We start from the raw sequence: 16,872 nt of genomic DNA, 5'->3' as shown, positions 1-16,872 counted from the left end.
CCCAATGCATCATGCAAATGAAGCAGATTTGCAGCGATTTGCTGATGTTTGATTAATTTTTTTCTATTAGTGATGGAGAAGGGCAAAGAACTGTCCAGGGTCCTGAAGCCACCTTCAGGTTTGTGGACCAGCTTCAGGTTTGGGGGAGCTCTGGGCAACATGCCCTGTAGTGCCCTCCACAATAATCCTGACACCCCATCACACTTGTGTTGATACATGCCCCACCCCCTTCTGGACAATAAGACCAAAGAAGAATGGAATGTCTTGCTCCTTCCAGGTGCCTCTCCCAGCATGGAATGGGAGATTGTCCCAGAAGCCCCTGTGATGTCACAGGGTCTTCTGGTGATTTCCATTCTTGGTGGGAGTGGACAGGCCAAGTGTTTATGGCTGGCATTGGACCTTCTCTACCAAGCCATGGGTTTTGGCAGATACCCCGCTGTGCCAGTTCTCGATGCCCATCAAGTTGCTGAGATTGCTTGAGATTCCCACAGGCTCTGAACACACCTTTTCAAGCTTATCTTCACCTGCCACTATTTGCTAACCTTTACCCCCAACCTCTTATTTTTGTGCCCGGCAGGAATTTGGAGCAATGATGAGGAGCTATACCATCCCACCATCTCTGCCAACTTACAGCATCCTGCTAGAGGGAGACAACATGAGCCCGTCTATGGGGCTGCTTAGGGATGACCTCCTGAATGTATGCATGAGGCATGTGGAGAAGATCTGCAAAGCAGACCTCAGTAGGAACTTCATTGAGAGGAACCATATGGAGAACGGTAAGGGAGCCAAGACTCATTGGGTCTCCTGACCCATTTTAGAACCAGGCCCAGTTGTCCTACTCCGATTGAGAGAGGCTCCCTGGTTTCTTTATCTCTGGACTAGAAAAAGAGGACATTTTTTCAGCAATATGGCATGGCATATGTTTTACATGCAGAAGTTCCTGGATTCAGGCTCTGATATCTCCAACTAAAGGATATCAAGCAGCAGCTTCTAGAATATATCCTCTTCTACTTGGGGAGTCATTATCAGTTGAAGTGAACAACTCTGGGCTAGATGTCCCAATTGTCTGACTCCCTAGAAGGAAGCTTCAATTGTTCATGAAAAAGAAATCTATAGCTGTGGTCCCCTGCTTTTTTTTAAGCCAGAGATCAGCTGTACAGCATATCCTTAACATGGCAAAGCTCTCAGGTTCTGTCCCTGGAATTTCAGTTTAAAAGAGGTAGCATGGAGAAATACCTTGTCTGCCTTAGATCCTAAAGAGTCTCAAACCCTGTTCACATGTTACAGTGAATGCACGGTCATCTGTTTGCAAGAAAGATCGAACATGTGTTCACTTTACAAATGAAACCAGGGACCAGTAGATGGTTAAATTGAATGTGGGGGGAACCTCAAAGGTTGAGCTGAAAACTTTAAACTATAACAAAAGAATTATATTTATTACTAGGCGTACAATATAAATTTGTTAAAAACGCAGGGCCTGGAATATGTATAAAACACCACTTACAAAAATCTCATACACAGTTGATATACATTCAGTATAAATGACCAACACAACATGTTCATGCATTGAATGTAACATGAGAATTACTCAACACATGTATAAAGATAAATCAAGTGCAGACTGTACACACATTGTATGCATATTCACTATAAATTGTAGCCTGTTGATGCAGAAAATACTGGGCTCAATGGACCAGTGACCTGACTTGGTATCAGACATGTATTCATGTGCTGAATGTCATAAGGACTAGCTGGATTAGACCAGGGGTCCCCAGACGTTTTGAGCCTGCGGGCACCTTTGGAATTCTGACACAATGCTGCTCGTAACGGGCGTAGTCCTGGGTCACATGCAGCTCCTGGCAGCTGCTGCACGTAACATCTACAGCGAAAAGATGGTAGCGACCATGAGACCTTTGTCTGTTTCATGTCTCTGATCCTTATCTACAAAAATGGGGATAATATTTTTCTCCATCTCACAAGGAGCTTTAATGGCAAAAATGAATTAAATTTTGGCAGCTCCGGTGCTGAGAACCAGATCGAGGCCAAGATAGCTCATCTCTGCCCTTGGGAGAGAGTGCTCTTTGCCCGGGGCAAGGGCTTTGGCGGAGCAGAGTTGAGTAATGGCTCCCATCACTTTTTCCCATTGTGTGGGGAAGATGAGGATTGGGGCAAGGCTGATAGAGTGGGGAGGGAAGAGAAAAATCCTTTGAAGCCGCCGTTGATGAAGGTTGCTGTGGAAACCCAAGATCCTTATCATTTCATTAAGATCTGTATCAAACGTGACTCTATTTATTCCTTGGCAAAGGTCTGGCTTTGAGCACATCTAAAGCATCGCGGGCGGGTGGGAACACTCCAATGCGATAGCCCCATACAAAGAAGCAGATCAAATATAGAACGGGGATGAATGCAATCTGGGCGAGATCTGTACTCACATCACAGGCCGGCGTTGTCTAGCGCCCGCAGTTTAAACACGGATTTTGAGAAAGGTGTTAGCGGGGTGAGAAGGTATCATCGTGCAGAATGCAAACGTCGGGAGTGGTTTTGTACTATATGGAGGGGAAAGGGTGGTGGGTGCCCCCCCTGAGAGCTTATGTTTGTAACTATCTGGGTTATCACGGCCCCCCCTGCTCCACTTAAGCAAGCTAATATTGTCAAAGCCATTACATCAGTCACATGGGGATAGAAAACTGACCCGCATTGCAGGGTTGTAGCAAGGGAGGCTGAGATCATTTATGTGAAGAGTTGCGAAAGGAACTCCAACTGTGCCTCATAAATTATTGCTGATATTATAGGAACATCCCATGTTGCCTTTGATGGAGTATTGGAATAATTTCTTTCCTTTTGAAAGTATGTCATCCTGCACAATGCAGTTTATAATTCCTTAATAAAACTACAAACATGTTTATGGGAGAGAGGGGTATCCATGGCTACTAGTAAAAATGGCTACTAGTCATGATGCATACCAATTCTCTCCAGGATCAGAGGAGCATGCCTGTTATATTATGTGCTGTGGAATACAGCCAGGATGGTGCTGCTGCCACCGTCTTGCTTGTGGGCTTCCTGGAGGCACCTGGTTGGCCACTGTGTGAACAGACTGCTGGACATGATGGATCTTGGTCTGATCCCGCATGGCCTTCCTTATGTTCTTATCTCAGCAAAGTTCACAAAGTTCACAAAGATGAAAGGTTCTTGAAAATGGTGGTGGTGGGGACAACAGGACACTAAAGAGTATTTAAGGTGACTAAAGGTTTTTTTTTTTAATCTAGGTGACATTTTAAGGCCAAGTCAGGGGAAAAAATGATTGCATCCTTTCCGCCCCCCCCCCCCAACAAAACTCTCCCTCCCCAGTAAAAATGGCATTTAATACCTGGTTATATAGTTAGTGTCTCATTTTGAGAGGACTGTAATGCAATTTTCGCAGCTGTCCAAGTCTGCGGGTAGCTGCAAAGAGCCTAGATAAGTGGTCCTCTCCTCCAGCATGAGTTGGAAAATGCACATGGGTGGAACGGAAAACTGCTGCGATTGATAATGAACATTAGTAGGCGGTCATAAAATACAGGTTAGGTTGTAAAATGCCGGTTTTCATGACATGAGGCCTCTTCCTTATCAGTGGGAATTTATAGATCCACAGAGTACAATCACATGTTCTCTTAAGATAGAAGAACTGACCTTTCCTTTCTCATTCTTGTGGTGGCCGGTTTCACAGTTACAACCATGATGGACAAAGGCTTCCATTTCAAGTCATGCTCAGTTTGGCACCTGATATCTTTGACCATGTCAGCCAATTACTGATAATCACAGTTGGCTTCAATCTTCTTCCTTGAGGTGGAATCATTTAAGAACATAAGGAACCCCTTGATGAATCAGGTCAAAGAACCATTTTGTACAGCGTTCTCTTTTCAACAAGGGTTAATAGCTAAATGCTCCTGAGATCCTCACAGTGGGACAGAAGAAGAAGAGTTGGTTTTTATATGCTGACTTTCTCTACCACTTAAGGAAGAATCAAACCGGCTTACAATCACCTTCCCTTCCCCTCCCAACAACAGACACCCTGTGAGGTAGGTGGGGCTGAGAGAGCTGTGACTAGCCCAAGGTCACCCACCTGGCTTCATGTGTAGGAGTAGGGAAACAAATCCAGTTCACCAGATTAGCCTCTGACACTCATGTGGAGGAGTGGGGAATCAAACCCGGTTCTCCAGATCAGAGTCCAGAGAAAAATGTTCAACTTTTGTTGGTTGTTTCCAACATCTGAGACACAGGGGTATGCTGTCTGTATATGGAGGATCCAGTTAGATGTCATTGTTTGTGGTTGTGGATTATGATCCATCAAGATCATCTTTGGGACCAACTGTACTCTTTTCTTCAAGTTGAGGGTCATCTTTGCTTCTCTTAAGTTGCTACAGTCAGTGGTAGCTGGAAGAGATTGACAGACCAACTCTTCTCTTTGAGTACTTGAATAGTTATTAAGACAGGCGGGAGCTCTTTAAGTAAGCATGTGGTTCCCAGGGGATCAGCGCTATGGAAAGCAAGCGCAATCATATGGTGCAAAATCTCTAGTAGTTCTGGCTATTACTCATACAATTTTTTCTATGACCCTGCAGTGATCAGGTGGTGAATGGATCAACATTTAGGGCAAAGATAACAATTTGCACCTGAGGAATGCTTTAAGGCTCTGATCTTCAAAGTATTGGTGTGACTATACTTGCTTCTTCTTCAAAGGAGCCTTTCCCCTCTTCGTTTGATGAAAATCTGGGGTGAGTTTGCTCTTTTTCATTTGATGTGGTAATACTGACCGAGATCTTCTTTCTGATCTCCCAGGGGATCACCGTTTCATGGTAAACAACTACTCTGATTGGAACCAGCCAGACAGTCTGAAGAGATTTTCCATGTTCTTGACTCCAAAAGGTACAGATCTGAACTTCCTGAAAACCAGATTCATACTTGGTTTGTGAGTACTGAGAAGTTCCTTCAGGTATTTTTAAAAACTCTGGTTCAGCATCGAGTGCCTTCATGTCCACCTGGCTGATGTTCTTCTAAGTGCCAGTTCCTTTTCTCTCTTCTGTCCTCACGGGCCTTATTTGCCCTCACTGCCCTTTAATCTGATTGGTGGTGGTGACACGCATGCTTTGCATGAACCATGTCTCAACTCTGTGTCTCGATGAGAGGACGTCATGGAGAAAATCTTGTGGTTCACCACAGCCTTTCAGATTAAGTAGAGCACAGGGCGTAAGAGGACAAGGAAAGTCAGAGCAAAATTGAAGAAGGCACTAGGAAGAAGGTCAGGTTGAAATGAAGGGCTCCAGATGCCATCAAAAGATGAGATTTTCAAGAGGTGAGTTTGGTTTTTGCTATCTTGAATATTCTGATCCTGAGTCAAATACAGAAATCAGAGATATTCTGGTCAAAGCCAATATGTATGGGTCTTCCATGCTTCCCTTGTCTTACAGGCCTTCTGAATTTTGTCTGGCAGAGTGAGCCTTGGCTGCTTCTAGGGGTGCCAACTGCCTGGAGAAAAAAATGTCCTGTCTCTTTAATGGAGGCTTAATGGAATGTTATTTCCCAGGTGTCGTTATTTACCTCCATGCCATGAAAAAGTTCACCTGCCTTTCCACACATTAAAAGGACAGGACATTTTTCTCCAGGCCTGTTGGCAACCCTAGCTTCTTCCATTAGGAAACTGGCTCTGTAGAAGATTGCATTTTTGGCTTGCTACCTGATCTTTTATATTAGGCGACTGTTCCTTGTATATTGATTTCATAAATACTCATGAAAAATTGGAGAGCTGCCATAGCTGCAAAATGGAACTTTTATTTAATATATTAAAAGGACAGTATTTTCCAATAAACTACTGATCATGATCAGATACACCATATTTTCTTGTGTTCTCATAAAATCTTCCTTTTCTGGAGATCTTCAGGTGGCATCTTTATTTCCTCTATCTCTCTCTTGACATAGTCAAAGGCCCAACATCTCTTTGTGGGCATCTCTGCAAGATAATCAGTCCAGGAGATTGCGAAGGTGTGGGCAGATGAAGGTAACTGCAACTGCTCAGGGCAACATTTTAATTCATGCAGCTCGGCCAAGGAGAGCCACCACCGGTGTATTAAGAAGGGAAAGACCATATTGTCCACCTGTTCTCTGGGCTCAGCTCTTCCCAACTCAGTTCGTTGCATTACTCTCCCAGAGCTTATTCTAAGGGAAGCTTTTTGTACAGAGGAGCAAAAAACCTACACAATGGGTACTATGTTTTTGTGCTGTTATGAATTTAACATGCTAGTTTGTTTCGTAAATAGAAGAGAAAGATAATCTAGATGAATACTGTCTCTGCTTCTGTGCCATGTTCTTTGCTTCCTTCTTGTCTTCTACTATTTCCCTTCCTTCCGTCCTTTTCCCATTATCTCTCATTTCCCCTTCCTTCCTTTCCTTCTTTTCAATTAGAATATAGTCCAGTGTTTCTTCCTGGGGTGGAGGGCCGAAGCTTTGTGAGATATTTGTGCAACGAGGGGGAAAAGAAAACTCTGGGAATGCACCGAGCCCGTTCCTGATGTCTGCTCTGGGTGAAACGTTGTTGCGTTAATGACGCTGGGTGGATCCCGAGTCACACGCTAATTCCTGAACTGGCTTCTCTTGTCTAGGAGGCAATTACAACACCAGGGCATGGGAATATTCTACCGTTCAGACGGCTGAGGAGTCGCTTTCTGCAGGGAACTCTGCCTACTCGCTGAAAGGTATTCTCCTGCTCTGTTCACTGTCACTGTGACTCATGACTCCACCTCAACCAGCTTCTGCCTTGTAGGCCTTTCATCTTTGTCCTGGCCCGGCTCCTGTGCTTTTAACAGCAGACCAACATATGTACATTAGGCAGGGGAAATTTCCTTAGCATGGTGAGCATGCCTAGCAAAAGGGGAAGCCTGCTTTCTTTCCACTAGTGTGGTGTAAGGGTTAGAGTGTTAGACTAAGATCTGGGAGACCCAGGTTCGAATCCCCACTTTGCAATAGACGCTTGCCAGGCCAGTCACACACTTAAGGTTGCCAGGTCCTTCTTCGCTACCGGCAGGAAGTTCTTGGGGCAGAGCCTGGGGAGGGCGGGGTTTGGGGAGGGAAGGGACTTCAATGCCATAGAGGCCAATGGCAAAAGTGGCCATTTTTTTTCCAGGTGAACTGATCTCTGTTGGCTGGAGATCAGTTGTAATAGCAGGAGATCTCCAGCTAGTACCTGGAGGTTGGCAACCCTACACACACTCTCAGCCTAACCTACCACATAGGGAAGTTAAAATGGGGGGAAGAAGACCAACGTAAGCTGCTTTGGGTCTCCATTGGGGAGAAAGGTGGGGTCCAAATGAATACATATATTTCTTGCCCCTTCCGGAAACTGCAGCTGTATTCAGGGCCCAATCCCTTTTGTTGTCCTCTTTCTGCCTTGTGCATATTCTTAAGGTTGATTCTGATCTGGAGAACCAGGTTTATTTCCCCACTCTGCCACATGAGTGGTGGAGGCTAATATGATGAACTGGATTTGTTTTCCCACTCCTCCACATGAAGTCAGCTGGGTGACCTTGGGCTAGTCACAGCTCTCTTAGAGCTCTCTCAGCCCCACCTACTTCACAGAATGCCTGTTGTGGGAAGGGGAAGGGAAGGTGATTATAAGCCAGTTTGATTCTGCCTTAAGTGGTAGAGAAAGTTGGCATATAAAAACCAACTCTTCTTCTTCTTCTCCTCCTCCTCCTCCTCCTCCGTATGAATTTAGGCCAAGGGAGTTCCTAAAGGCCCCTGACCTTCACTCTAACCATTTCTATCTGGCACAGGATAAGCTTTCCTGCATTCTCTTCCTTCCTTGCTCTTAATTTCTCTCTGCCCACCTGAATTCCAGTTTGACTAGGAATATTTCTATAAATTATTCCCAAATTAACTCTTTAATTTACAGAAAACTAACACTTTCACTTGGAGGAGGCAGAATTTGCTACCACTGGTTACTTTTGTGGACACATGCACATGGATAAAACACTGTAAAAGAACAATCTTGTTACAGCTGCCTTACTATTGCATCAAGATCCTTTTTGTGTGGTTCTTTACTGATATACACATATACTCTTGTACGTTGGTAAAAAGTATAAACTATCACATAATCATCCGGATTGCTTTGTTGCAATTTTTTTCAATACACAGGTGCTTCTATAATATATTTACCCATTCCTCAAAGGTTCTCCAGGCAGCATACATTGTCCTCCTCACAACAACCATGCAGGGTAGGTCAGGCCCAAAGAGTGAAACAAGCCCAAGACCACCCAGTGAATTTCATGGCACAGTAGGAATTTGAACCCCAGTTTTCCAAGTCATAGCCCAGCACTCAAACAGCTATACAACACCAACCCTGAAAAAAAATGCTATAAAAGAACCGTATCTATGATTTTATGAAGATTCTTTTTTTTATGGTGTTTTATCCATGCACCCATCTGCATCAGTAGTGTAAAGAATGAACAAAAAGCTGGGGTAAAGTGTGGTCTGTACACAATTCAGAAATGATGGACAAAGCAATGGAGAATTCCTAATGCATTCATTTCATTTCAGTGGCTGCAATGTGATGCAGAGGTTTGAATGTCATGCTAAAGATCCAGGGAATCTGGATTGGCAGCCTAATCTAGCAACACAGTTTGCTGGGTGACCTTGGACTAATCACTCTCTCTCAGCCTAACCTACCTTGCAGGGTTGTTGTGAGGATAGAAAGGAAGACGTATATATCACCCTGAATTCCTTGAAGGAAGGGTGGGTTAAAAGATGTATAAGACAGATTTCGGGACCTGCTAATTTGGAACTCTGAAATTTAGAGGAGCAGAATTTTGAAAGTGTGTCTTTAACACAGCTTGCCTTAATAGGCACACCTGTATAGCTGGTTACTCTGTATACTTATCTGCAAATTTGACACCACTTATGAAAAGAAACACATTTAACTAGAAGGCAGTGGAGATGAATTGTCACAGAGGGCTCTTTAGGCAATGTTAACAAGCCTTTAATGAGTGGCTACTTCCATCCTTACACTTGGCAAAGCTTACAAAGAAAGGGACACAGAGAACCAGAGGGGCTGTGGCTCAGTGGTAGAGCATCTGCTCGGCATGGAGAAGGTCCCAAGTTCAATCCCTGGCATCTCCAGTTAAAAAGGACCAGGCAGGAGGTAATATGAAAGACCTCAGCCAGAGACCCTGGAGAGCTGCTGCCAGTCTAAGTAAATACTGACCTTGATGGACCAAGGGTCTGATTCAGTATAAGGCAGCTTCATGTGAAAACAGGGACATTCTTGGGTCATCCCCTTAGGGAAGGTGTCATGGCTCAGTGGAAGAATCTCTGCTTGACACGTAGAAGGTCCTAGGTTCAATACTCAGCATCTCCATTTAAGAGGGATGAGGTTGGAGGTGACGTGAAAGGCCTGAGACCTCAGAGACAATAACCGTCTCCAGTAGACAATAGCGACCTTCATGGGCCAATGGTCTGATTCAGTATAAGACGGCTTCCTACGTGCATGTGGGGGAGGCATAATCCAGCAAAAGATGACATAAACCTCTGCATGTGTAAAAATTCCTGTTCAAAACCAGCTGTGCAAAGTAGAACTCTCTGAGGGATTGGGGGGTCAGGGTGTGCTTAATGGCAGGATCCTAGCAAATTTGAGGAGAACTTGGCATCTAGGTAAATGCCGGCTAGGCTTCGATTTCCATCGTTTTCTGGTTTCTATGGATTTCTCATGTTGATTTCTGCTGTTATCAGGAAGAAAATTGCTGCCAAATTTTGACTCACTGCTTCCCATCGCTTTCTCCTAGAGAGAGGGGAATGCTTCCCACCAGGTTGCTCCAGTATCGCAGGCTGATTTGCCCTCAGGCCAGTGGTGGGATCCGTTGGTCTGTGGTCTCCATGCAGAGGCTCAGAAACACACGCCAAAAGGGGCAGAGGATGGAGAGATGCCAACGGTGCTTTAGCCCACGTCAATATAATGTTGCTTCTTCTATTTTCCAGTGGGCAATGGGACCAAGATGCCATATCAGTTCCCCCCAATTGGCCAGAGTTCACCTGGTGATTTCAGCAAGCAGTCCGATGGCAGCCTCTATAAGAATGGTACTTCAGGGCTTTTGTGCCGGCCTCCCTATTCCTTTCCTCCTTTCCCCCTGTCCTCCGCCTCCCGGGGGAATCATTTGTTCCAGAGGGGGCCCAGGATTGTGGAGACGGTCGTGCCTTTGGACCAATTCAGTGGGGAGGGGGAAGGGATCTTGCGTGGGAGCGAATGAGGATAACCGCAGCTGCCTTGTATCTCTCCAGCTTACCCTTCCATAGTGAGGCACCAGACCGCTAAGGCGCAGCCACAAACATGGAAATCCTCCAAGCAGAGCATGCTGGTAAGTGACCGGCCCTGGCAGTTCACACAGATTCCATGAAAATGGCCTGAAGTGTGTGTGTGTGTGTGTGTGTGTGTGTGTGCGGCCGCGTGTGTGTGTGTGTGAGTGTAGGTCAAGGGTCTCCAAACTCTTGGACCCTGTGAGCACATTTGGAATTTTATGGGGTTAGTGATGAGTACCATCCCAAAATGACTGCCATAAGGGGAGGAGCTGATGAAACACTTCCCTTCAAAAAAACAAAACCTCTTGGGTATATGGAAAGCCTGAAGGGGAAATGGAATGATACACTCGCTAAGGAAACCCCTGGTACTTAACAGCCTTCCTGATCCTCCAATGGAAAACACTTTAATTTGAATGAGGGCAGCCTCTAACCAGGGTTGCCAGGTCTTTCTTCGCCAATGGCAGGAGGTTTTTGGGGCAGAGCCTGAGGAGGGCGGGGCTTGGGGAAGGGAGGGGCTTCAGTGCCATGGAGCCCAATTGCCAAGCGGCCATTTTCTCCAGGGGAACTGATCTCTATCGGCTGGAGATCAGTTGTAATAGCAGGAGATCTCCAGCTAGTACCTGGAGGTTGGCAACCCTACCAATAACAAGCCCTGCCTTTCATTGGCCCCACCCACTTTCTGAAAAGCTCGGTGGGCACCAAGGGAAGTACTGGCAGGCACCATGTTGGGGAACCATGTCTAGGTAGACTTCCCCTTCCATCTACTTGGTCTCCTTCCTTCCTTCCTTCCTTCCTTCCTTCCTTCCTTCCTTCCTTCCTTCCTTCCTTCCTTCCTTCCTTCCTTCCTTCCTTCCTTCCTTCCTTCCTTCCTTCCTTCCTTTGTAAACCCCCCCCCACACACACTCACATCGATTGAGGGAGGAGATTACTTCGTGAACACAGAGAGGCCTTGGGATTTGGGGAAAGCGATTAAAAAGGATGAAGGGAAGGAACAGCAGCTAAGCTGTATTGATAAGGAAGATCTTGATTTTTTAAACAAATAATTAACAGCATGACATTTAGAGATAGAAGACTGATGGCTTGCATGTTTTGCCATCTTGGGACCTAGATGGGACTGTGACAGTTTGCTATAAGCCGAGGTTTGCCAGGTCCCTCTTTGCTACCAACGGGTGGGGTTTGGGGAGGGGAGGGACTATGGCATTGAAGTCCCTTTGCCAAAGCGGCCATTTTCTCCAGGTGAACTGATCTCTATCGGCCGGAGATCAGTTGTAATAGCAGGAGATCCCCAGCTAGTACCCGGAGGTTGGCAACCTTATATAAGCCCTTCCAAAACTAATCCCTCCGATATACTCTGAGCATGTGTCTACGAGCCAACCTGATCTCTGCAGCCTGCAACTGGCAGAGAGCTCAACCTGTTTTGGACCTAGGGTTGCCAAGTCCAGGTCTGTACAGGTCTGAAATTCCTGGAAATTTTGGGGATGGATCCTGAGGAGGGCAGGATTCGAGGAAGGAAGGGACTTCATTGGCGTACCATGCCACACAGCCTACCCTCCAAAGAAGCCATTTCCTCCAAGGGAACTGAGATGTTCCTCCAAGGGAACTGAGTTGTAATTCTAGGAGATCTCCAAGCCCCACCTGGAGGTTGGCAACCCTATGCCTATGGTGGTAGCACCACACACTTCCCTGTTAATTCTGACTGATGTATTGGTGATGCCCTGGGAGATGGACTTGCCCTACTTTAAGTAGCCGGGTCAGGACTTGTTTTGATCCTGAGCTGAGAACACACTTCAGACGCAACGCTGAACTTTGTATTTCAAGCTGGCATGGTGCCCCTTCAGACTGCAGATACTGCTGGCTGCCTCTGAGTGGACTTTTGCTAAGCAAAACCCAAGATGTGGGCATTGGCTGATGGCAGGAGGCTCCCTCGGGGCCTGGCAAATGCCCACCCTCACCATCCTCTTGTGCCGTGTGCCAGGCGTATCACGGATGCATACTTAGCAGCTAGGGCTGTTCAGTCTTTAAATTGTGTTAATGTTCCCCAGTTGTACCCCAAAAGCAAACAATCAGACTGATAAATAAAGAGAATTAAAAGTCCCAGAATAGATGCACTTCCATTGGACTGCGGAGTCTCGGCAGGAGCTTTTATGGTCTGCTAGGCCAATAATCCCGTTTTTTTAAAAGCGGCTTTAAATATGTATTTGAGTAATCCACATTCTTAGCAAAAAGGCCTGTAAATATGAATTCTCACAGCCAGCGGCGTAGCTTTAGAAGGACTGTCCCACCGGCCCGTTGAGGGTTATTTAAAAGGGAGCTTATTTCCCTCTTTAATTAGGTACAAAATTGGCACTGTAAAGCAAATGGGTTTAATGCTGCAGGCGGCCCGGAGCAGCAGGAGCTCTGAGAGAGTGTGAAGCCTCAGGAAAGGGGCGGGCTGTTCTCGCCCACCGCCCCTAGCAGCGAAGGGACCCTGCATAATGATTATATATCTGAGTTAATCGAGGTGTTGCTGAAACAATTGTTTGGAGGGGTGGAACCAGCTCTCTGTAGGAGGAAAGCTGGCTGTGTGTGTACTAGGGTTGCCAACCTCTAGGTACTAGCTGGAGATCTCCTGCTATTACAACTGATCTCCAGCCGATAGAGATCAGTTCCCCTGGGGAAAATGGCCGCTTTGGCAATCGGACTCTATGGCATTGAAGTCCCTCCCCTCCCCAAAGCCCGCCCTCCTCAGGCTCTGCCCCCAAAACCTCCCACCAGTGGCAAAGAGGGACCTGGCAATGCTACTGTTTTGGAATGGGGAGCCAACCAGAAAATGGCTGCCATTAAAGTAGGGTTGCCAACCTCCAGGTCATAGCTGGAGATCTCCTGCTATTACAACTGATCTCCAGCTGATAGAGATCAGTTCCTCTAGAGAAAATGGCCGCTTTGGCAATTGCACTCTATGGCACTGAAGTCCCTCCCCTCCCCAAACTCCACCCTTTTCAGGCTCCGCCCCAAAAACCTCCTGCTGGTGGCGAAGAGGGACCTGGCAACCCTAGTGTGTACCACTGGGTCAAGCCACAGGAAAGAGGGCAAGCTTTGCAGCGGGCAGATGGATAGATACAAAGCAAAGGGCTTTGCCCCAGCTGGAAGGGATTGAGATACACGTTGGTCATTTATTGGCTTGGTAACGTGTTGGATCCTGTTGATCTAGGATTGCCAGCTGGGGGGTTGGGCAATTCCTGGAGATTTTGGGAGGTGGGGCCTGGGGAAGGGAGGGTTTGGGGAGGGGAGGGACCTCAGCAGAGGATGTCATAGAGCCCACCCTCCAAGCCAACCCTTTTTTCCTGGGCAACTGAACTCTGTAGTCTGGAAATCACTTGATATCCTGGGAGATCTTCAGGCCCCACCAGGAGGTTGGCAATCATATTAGCATGGCTTGCAGCAAGGGCCTTCAATGGATGGTCAGCTTGCGGTGCTAGAAAGAGCTGGCACTGTCCAGCAGGCCTAGTTGTTAGGGCCCAGAAGCAGCTGGGACTGGACCTACAGTGCCCGCCCCCACACAGTGGGGAAGAGTCATTGCAGGGATACAGACATATTACCAGGAGGCTGGTGCATCAATGGGTGGGGGGTATGTTTCCCTAATAAATCTAAATGGGAGGAGTGGACCACAAAACCTTGTGGTCTAGAATTATCCACCCCCAGGTGGGCCTGGAGATCTCCCAGAATTTTAACTGATCTCCAGACTATAGAGATCAATTCCCCAGGAGAAAAGGGCAGCTTTGGAGGGTGGACTCTGTGGAAGTTATACCCCACTGAAGTCCCCAAATCCTCCCCCCGCTGCAAGTCTCCATGAATTTCCCAGCCCAGAGCTGGCAACCCCACAAATGTGGCCATTACGTTCGCAGGTCAGGGAGCAACTGCCTTGCCTTATTCCAGACTAACAAGCAATTGACTGACATTTCTGTAAGTTTGTCTCAAAGTGGATATATGTGGGGCACATGCTTTGCACAGATCTGAGGTTCTGTCCCAAAGTATCTCCACTAGACTATTGGTGAATCTGCCCAGACAGGAAACCTGAGGGGTTGAAAGAGGTACAAAGGCATAAGATCCCAGGTTGCAATTCACCCCTTTGTTTCCATCACTTTGGGCTGGATGGATAAATGCAAGGATAAATGCACATTAAGTGTTCAGAATGGGCACTGACTTCTCTCGTAGATTGCACCCAGTGGTGTATGTGTATGTGTTCTTGTGTGCATTAAGTGGGTCATATTTGCGTCTCATACCTGTCACACTAAAGCCACCTCAGGTTGATAAAGATGGCAAATGAAGCCGTGTGGACAGACGGAGACATTAATGTACTGATCTGGGTCTTCGTGGAACAGGCTACTGGGATATATTTGGTTAATATAACAGGGTTTGCCCAGGAATAGAAGCATGATATCGAGTGGAGTAACTAACAGCCCATTCCTGAGCTGACGGCATAGGGGAACAGCGGGGAAGAGGCGCAGTGGCGCCTCTTCCTGAGAGAGAAAGAGGGAGGGAGAGGGAGAGGGAGGGAGAGGGAGGGGATGGGTCAGAGGGCAGCTCCCAGGTTAAGACAAAAGAGAGGGACATCCCATTCAAGGAGAGAATGCTTAGACCCACCTTGAGTGACATAGTGCCCCTGCCCAATGTCCAGGCATGCTGAGTCATTCACTCCGACACAGGCAGGGTCAGGGCTTGAGAAAGCTGGGAAAGGAGCTGCCTGAGAAACTGAGCCCACCTGCCTGCCTCCCAACTCACCTCCTGCTTTCTCCATTTCAGTCTCATTACCGACCTTTCTATGTCAACAAAGGCAACGGAGTGACTTCCAACGAAGCCCCCTGATCCCCGCCGTGAGCAAGAAGGGCCAGTCGTGCTGGAGGGGGTGAACAGGAGAATGTTCATGGATGCTCCTGATGCTGTATTAAGCTTGCTGTTCTGATCTGTCTTTTGGGGGGGGATGCTGGGGGGGCAAGGATGGAAGCTTCTGGACCTTTCCAGAGGAGCACCCCCCAAATCTGTTCCCCTTGAGCACTAGAATTGTTACACTTTGTATCCCCAGTTCTCCAATGGCCACCAAGAGCCAGTGGGGGCCCAGCCAATGTTTCCCCCAAGAGACCCCCTACCCAAACTTCATATGAAAACAGACCGCACGACTTCTTGCTAGCATGAATAGACCAATAATGTGTTTTTTTCCTATGGGTTCCATATATATCCTCCCACATTCTATTCCTCACCGTTACACCCCACTTTCCGTAAAAGCGTGTGCATGTTTTCCATTTCGTCTTTACCACAACCCTAGGAGGTCATTTAGGCAGGCAGAGAGTGATTGGCTGGAGGTCACACACTTCCTCCTTCCCCTCCTGCAATAAAGGAAGGGTGAGCAAACATATGGCCTGGCTCCCCAGTGCAAAGAGCTCCCCCAGATTTGCCCCACCTTGCATCCTCAGCAAGGCAGCTCCGCTTTTATGAACATATCTGCTTGTTTTTGCTCTTTCTGTGCTCAGAGAGACACGAGCTCAGCTAATGTACGTATTGGTTTGCTTTCCTCGGTGGGGCCACTACCCTAGCATTTTTGTTGCCGAGAGAGGCTTTAAAACAACCTGTTGCCTGCATCTTTCCCCATCCCCTTCTTTCCCCTTCTGTGACATCTAGCAGAGTTTTGATGCTCGCTTTTGTTACCCAGACACTGCTCCGAAACTGCCCATTTTTAATATCAACAAATACCCTCCAGATTTTATAAGCATCCATCAGTTGTCACAAAGATGAGACAAAAGGCTCTGTATCCCATTAACATCTGCTTTCCCTCCCAGGTCATCCTTTCAAACTAAAGAACAGAGGAGGGGGGATCTCTCCTGATAATGACAGATTGATTCGATGTCCTGCCTCTTCCCCCTCTCCTGAGTCTTAGATGATTCGGGCTGATCTGCTTTGGTTCAGTGGCTTTGTTTTATTATCTAGAAGAAAAATGATGCTTGTTTTGTTTGGGGGTGAAGTTAGGAGAATTATTCTTGTTGTGCTTTGAATAGGCTTATGGGAAGGGGCGGGGGAAGAGCGGTAACAACGGCAAACCGAACCCATTGTGTGGGCGATGATGGGCGATGATGCACAAGCCAAAATGGAGGACCAGTGGAGTAGAATGGTGGTCACCATGGGAACCATTTCCCAAAGGCCCCTAGAATTGGTACCCATCCCTGAAAGCTAGTGACCATTTCCTGCAAGTCTCTAGAGCCTTAATTTCCAGCTTTTGCTGTGGGAACCGGAGCCCTTTTAAATCCATGACACCTTCCCAAGGAAGGGTCTGTGCCTTAGAGGTGCCGCAGGGTGAAAAAGAAAGGACCCCATCCCATCTTGTTCAAGTTTTTACTTTCCTCCCCCTCCATAGTAAGCATCCTCCTCCATCACCAATGCATGCAAATACTCATACACACAGCACCTGACCAACAGAGGTCACACTTATCGCTTGCCGAAAATTACTTTGCTGCTAATCCCTTTGCAAAACAAAGCTGGGCTCTGCTTTTTATCCATTGCCTTAGACTTAAAAAAAAAATT

The 16,872-nt window shown here is 46.9% G+C and overlaps 1 protein-coding gene across 3 annotated transcripts in view; it reads left to right on the top strand.

Moving 5' to 3' along the window:
* Positions 1-15,206, top strand: part of TRIM29 (tripartite motif containing 29) — a 44,973-nt gene extending 29,767 nt beyond the window's left edge. Inside the window, exons 4-9 of one of the 3 annotated variants that reach the window (XM_056860666.1) lie at positions 578-776; positions 4,819-4,905; positions 6,636-6,728; positions 10,003-10,101; positions 10,303-10,379; positions 15,103-15,206. In XM_056860666.1, coding sequence (XP_056716644.1) covers positions 578-776; positions 4,819-4,905; positions 6,636-6,728; positions 10,003-10,101; positions 10,303-10,379; positions 15,103-15,165 — 618 coding nt within the window. In that variant the 3' untranslated portion in view covers positions 15,166-15,206. The remainder of the gene's footprint in view (positions 1-577; positions 777-4,818; positions 4,906-6,635; positions 6,729-10,002; positions 10,102-10,302; positions 10,380-15,102) is intronic. The other 2 variants (XM_056860667.1, XM_056860668.1) reach the window with 2 other exon arrangements.
* Positions 15,207-16,872: the final 1,666 nt, after the last annotated feature.

Source organism: Euleptes europaea, chromosome 14, assembly GCF_029931775.1.
Source record: "Euleptes europaea isolate rEulEur1 chromosome 14, rEulEur1.hap1, whole genome shotgun sequence".
Taxonomy (NCBI): domain Eukaryota; kingdom Metazoa; phylum Chordata; class Lepidosauria; order Squamata; family Sphaerodactylidae; genus Euleptes; species Euleptes europaea.
This window is presented reverse-complemented; position numbering and strand designations above follow the sequence as displayed.